General features: G+C 37.7%; 1 protein-coding gene across 5 annotated transcripts in view; it reads left to right on the top strand.

Moving 5' to 3' along the window:
* Positions 1-582: 582 nt before the first annotated feature.
* The window catches only part of LOC126408959 (uncharacterized), a 44,320-nt gene continuing 38,955 nt past the window's right edge, over positions 583-5,947 (top strand). For all 5 annotated transcript variants that reach the window (XM_050074778.1, XM_050074776.1, XM_050074779.1 and 2 more), the window contains exon 1: positions 583-857. In XM_050074778.1, the coding sequence (XP_049930735.1) occupies positions 796-857 (62 nt within the window). In that variant the 5' untranslated portion in view covers positions 583-795. The remainder of the gene's footprint in view (positions 858-5,947) is intronic.

Raw genomic sequence — 5,947 nt, 5'->3', positions numbered from 1 at the left:
CCAAGCTCTCCCAGGGTTTTGTCTTAAAATTTTAAGGGAGTCTTAATGATACGTATTGCCAAACAATTACAATTAAAATCAGATATTTGTCTTTTCCTTTTATTTTTAAACACAGACACATAAACGTTATTCTGCTTTGTGTAACTGACCCGTTCAAACCTGATTAGGGAGGTTAGTACACTCCTTCCATGTATTATTTCCATCTCTATACAGATCAGGATAAGTGATAGTGCAATTAGTTTTGTAGCACCACCACAGGGATGCGGCAGAGATGCAGCGCGTCAAGCGAAGCAGATACAATACAGGAAACAGCCAGGATCTGTCCTTCAACGTAAAGGCAACATGTTCATGGTAAAATGGGGGACATATATAGAGTGGACAGAATTCTGATGCCTTATTAAAAAACAGACAAAAATATCACATTGGTACACGATAGCCTACTTTTATGTCTGTCACTTACGTTGTCTGATGCGCTTGTCAAGTGGGTCTGAAAGTGCTACAATGTAACTTCGTCATACGACCTGGTTTTATACTGAAAGGTTGGACAGGAAGTCCTGCTTATTTCGTAGCTTGATGCAGTAATTGCGGCCGCTCTGACTGCACCCAGTCGGAGCTAACGCGTTCAATCCCTACATTCTCGATGGTTACGTTGCGGTCTGTAGTTAACGGAGAGAAAGCGGTGAGTTGAAGGACGGCTCCGTTAATCTGCTGGTAGATTTACTGGCACTGCTGCTGCACGAGCCCTGTCGGTAACGACGGCGGCAGCCGGAGGATGAGAGCGCGAGCACTGCAGTAATGATGCGTTTTATTCTGGACTGCCTGAGGACACCGAGAGCGAGAAACCCCAAGGATGAAGGGTAAATTACCGTTAACGCTTTTCCAGAAATAATGACGAAAGACTTTTTCGAGCTACGTTCGCACGAGCCGCATAGTTTTATCATTTTAAGGCGGTTTCAAACTTTTAACAACTAAATGGGACTGCCCTCTACACCGAGAAAAGCTATTGGTTTGATTTAGGATTCAAGAAAATTAGGCTACAGCAACTCAGGGCCTGCCCATTTAACAGATGGACTAATTGCACTTAACGTTCGTTAGTATGGGATGTGTGTTTCAAATATAACAGCACTCAGCCTACCTACATTGGTGGTTAACTCAGTAACCAAGTAGCCACTCATTCAGACGACGCTTGTCTTTACGAGAGTATTCCCATTTTACACTACATTCTATGAGGTAGCCTTCTGCACTTTTTAGTGTACTACATTTTACTAGTTAGCTTGTAGATCAAATTGTGAGCCAACGCATGTAAAATGTGCACAGATTAAAGGTATATAAAGTATTTCAAATGATCTTTACTTCAGTCAGCTACAAGCTGCTTACACACAGCCTACCTTCAAATGCAGTAATGCAGTAAGAAATAATATATAGGCCTACTGATATCTGTATTTAAGATTTGAAAACATCTGATAACATATCAGCCAATAGTAGGTTGGCGAGACACTACAGGTGAAAACATATTTTTTGTCATGCACTGGTCAATATTAAGATTCTGGGCTGTTATGTTTATAACATGTCTAGTGTAAAGAAAACTGATAATTTCGACTACTAATTAGCCTACTGTAAGTAATCAACTGGGAAAGATTCATGGTGGTATCTCTTGGTAAACATTTTTTAAAATGTTTGAAAATTTTCCAGTACATATCATTAAAGGCCATTTTCTCAAAATGATTTTATTCCTATATTTTTAGCCAGAAATCTCAACTTTAGTAGCTCTTTTTTACTTTCCAATTTCATTACTGTCTATGTTCTGCGGGTTTTAACAAAGGGGTTTTGTTCATATATCATAAGTAGCCTGATTTCTAGAACATTTTATTCCTAAAAACGTGACAAAATATTCATTTTTTATGATTGTTGGCAGTAGTTCTTGACTTAAACAGTAATAAAAAGAGACATCCCAATTTCCCTTCAAGAGTCAATCTTTGACTCTAATATGTCAACATTTTAAAACAATAATTTTGACCCTGGCTTTATCCAATGTTTCGATTTTTGTTCTGGAGGTGTCTTCAAGTCATTTGAGAAAACAAAAAAAAAATGGTCTTACTCTCAACAGGGGAAGTTTCATGAGTATATCTTTTTTTTTGTCAAACTTAACCCTGTTCACCTGCAGTGTCTCCTCTTAGATTGTCAACACAAAGCATAAACAGTAGGGATGCACAATAATATCGACACATCATCGGTACTGGCCAGTATCAGCTTAAACTGAACTATCAGTGTCAGCCAACATGTGTTTTCCTATTTTGCATAATGAATGAATAATACATATACTGAAAAGCATTCTATTTCATGTCCCCATCTGCTGGTGGGCCATCACGATAATGCATGCATAATATGATGTTAATTCCACTACAGAAGAGACTTGATGATCGCTAAAATTAGGTAGGGACAAAAGTGGATATCAATATTGGTATCAGTTAATGGCCAAATAAGTTGTTATGTATTGGCATGTTGCGTGTTGGCCAAATATCCAATATCATTCATCCCTATTACTCAGTCTTTATCAAGATCCCTTGTTGAAAATTATAATCAAGATACTTTACACAGCCTACTGAGTGGAACATTTAATCGTGTAAATTACAAGTTGCCAGTCCTCTCTGGTCGAGAAAATGTAATGGTGACATTGTTTCTAAATTACTTCAAACCTGGTTTAGCACTACTTTACTAACATTTGTTATTTATTGGCCAACATTAATACCCATATATCTATATAGAGTGTAGCACAGATGTAAAATTTGAAATAATGACATTACATTCTGAAATGGGCCATTCTGCATAATGTGTAAACTACTTTTATATTTTATTATAGGTGCTACTTAAAGTAACCTATTACTTGCAGGACCTTTACTTTAAACATTTACATTGAAGCTCTTGCTTTTTCTGGGTTTTTTTTCTTGTGTTACCTATTTTATTGTCAAGATGCTTTATCAGTTCTGGACTGTTAGGGGAATGGAGTCTCAAAAAGCAAGCTGACTAGCCCTATATAATTTATCCTTCTGAGGTTGCTCTGGCTAATTGTAAAGAGTTACCGACTTGCACTTCCAGCAGACACAAAGCAATATTAGCATGTAGAGTCACATATACCCGATGAAGTTATGTCCAGTCGTCTGTAGGGTTGACACGGTATGAGATTTTCATGGTGTGATAGCCGTCTTAGAAAATATCAGTCATTAGTCAGACTGACCCTTAAAAAATGAAAACAGAAGGGTTGTCTTTGGCTGAACAAATGTGTATTACTATAATTAAAACTTGAAACCATTTAACTATGTGTAAAATATCTCCCTTTTGAAAATAACTAATATAGATTTTCCCTCAAGTTTTTTTTTTTTTATTCAGTGTTGTAGATGACAATTTTCATATCACGGTTTACCTTAAAATAGGTATATTGCTGCAACCCTAACAGTAACTTTCTTTTAGCTTTGGTTTGGTCTCAGCTTCTGAGAAAAGTGGGTGCAAGATGGTTGAGAGCTTAGTGTTCAGTGAATGTGCCATGACAATGGACTAAAAGTGGCTAAAAAGCTCTGCAGAGCTGCAGCTGGCTGATAATTCTCTGTAGCTATGTCACTATAAGCAAACACTTTCACTTCACACGCGGTCATTTGATGCAAAGTTAAAGTCCAACTGAAATTAAATGTCTTTGTATGTCTGCTTCTCTGTAAATCACTGGTCGTGTGTTCTCCTCGAGTGAATTTAACTAATATAGTTCCGTTGTATCCATCTATGTAGATGGAGACCTCCTTTGTATACAACTGATAAAATCTTGCATAAAGCAGCAACCTCAGCAATCTATCACACTATATTCTGCTATTTCCAATAAATTATTTACCGTGTCTGCAAGAATTTTCCAATCTGGACTTATTTAAACAATATAGCTTTACAGCTTGGCTCAGTCAGTAGTATCAGTGGCAGTAGCAGCAGACCTAGCTGCTGACCTAGCTGCTGAGTTAACTGAATTACAGACCTGTGATTCTGTTTCAAAGAGTCATTCTTCTTATTCCAATTTCAAGCATTTAAAGTTAATTATTGATTAAGTGATTCAGATCCATCTTTTTCTTTAAACAGATCAGAACAGTTGAACTGACATACTTAACAACCCAAACATTAGTGTATGAATGAATGAACTCGTGGAGAAATCTTTGCTCCCTGCCAGTAACTGGGTTAATATCAGCACTGTTCTGTAGGCTTGTGTTACAATCATAGACAGCAGCTCAAATCATAGTGACACAGTAGCTGTGCAGTAGAATTTGTTCACCCTGTCAAGCTCAGGCTTAGATGGAAAAAATGGACATGCTTTAAAACCCCAAGGAGGTTTAATATAGTTCATTATAATTCATGTGCATGTATTTTAGAGCTGAAAACGGTTAGTTACTTAGAGATATAACATGTAACATTGTCACACTGAAATGTCTAAAAACAACTAGACCTGTGTTATATTCATCCCAAATGTTTCTAACAATGTTCAGATGCAGAGAAATCCATAATTTTATTAAAGGTAACAGCATGTTTTATTTGGTTCCCTGTTAATGGCATCATATCCCCTTTACTTCATGGATGTATGAAGAGAACCAGATACAGCACTGGAGGCAGGGCACTGTTTATTCCTGTGAAAGTTGCTCAGTGGCACATAAGGCCAAAAAAATCCTTTGCACTGTTGGGCCTATAGGTCGGGTGCACTAGAGACTTCCACCGGCTAAGTGGCTAACTTCCAGTGTAGCCTTCCGCTAACATCAGTGGGGATAAAATGAATCAATAGTGTGGCTTTTCCAGACTTTTGAGATGTTATTGGACCAAATGTATCAAAATAGTGAAATGAGTCATTTTGTGGGGGTTGTGGCACTCAAAAAAAACCTGTCCACTGATTTACAGATGTCTCTTTCACAGTGTAAGTCTGGAGAAAATGTCTTTTGGGTCCCACTGCATCACGTGACAGACCCGGACTTTGTAATTCCACAATAGGCCATGATGCTGGAATTGCCCGGCACTGTTCATGAGGGCTTACTTTACCCCCTCCAATTCCTCTTAGCTCCGGGGAAACGCAGCACACCGGATGATGCGTCATGGTACTGTAAATCTTACAGTCAGTGCATTTAAATTGGGGTGGGAATCACCAACAGATCCATGATATGATTTTATTGCAATACTTAAGTCTCAATACAATATTATAGTGATTTTAAATATGTCACAATAAACTGAGTATTGTGTACAGATATATTGAGATATAAAGAAAGAAAGAATTGATCATAATTTTCTAGTAGGCTACCACATTATAAAATACAAAAATGATATTTGGCACTGTGTGATGATACGATATTGCCACACAAAAATATTGCGATACTGTGCTGTATCGATTTTTTCCCCCACCCCTAGTTTAAACTTTACATGAATAAGCTGTTTATTAACGGGTTATTGGAGTATCCTGTTAATGTGTTTGAGCATGTGAACAACATATCCTGTTTACAGAAACCAGGGTAAGACCTTATCCCGTTTATCAGAAACCAGAATATGTGAGTTGGAGTACTCCAAAAGAAATCGGGATACTGTACCATGTGTACACTTTATCCAGGTCATTGAGGACTACCAAACAGGCACAGTCGTTACCTTGGTTACATGGTAAAGCATCTCATTTCAGGAGTTTTGTGATTCTGTAATGAAAGAGTTAAATATAGTGTGTAGCTTGGATGGGAAAATGCATCAAAATGCTGACCTATTCAATCAATCAATCAATCAATCAATTTTATTTATAAAGCCCAATATCACAAATCACAATTTGCCTCACAGGGCTTTACAGCATACGACATCCCTCTGTCCTTTGGACCCTCACAGCGGATAAGGAAAAACTCCCCAAAAAACCCCTTTAACGGGGAAAAAAAACGGTAGAAACCTCAGGAAGAGCAAC

The sequence above is a fragment of the Epinephelus moara genome, chromosome 21 (genome assembly GCF_006386435.1).
Source record: "Epinephelus moara isolate mb chromosome 21, YSFRI_EMoa_1.0, whole genome shotgun sequence".
Classification (NCBI taxonomy): domain Eukaryota; kingdom Metazoa; phylum Chordata; class Actinopteri; order Perciformes; family Serranidae; genus Epinephelus; species Epinephelus moara.
The sequence above is the reverse complement of the archived record's forward strand: the minus strand, read 5'-3'. Positions and strand labels throughout refer to the sequence as shown.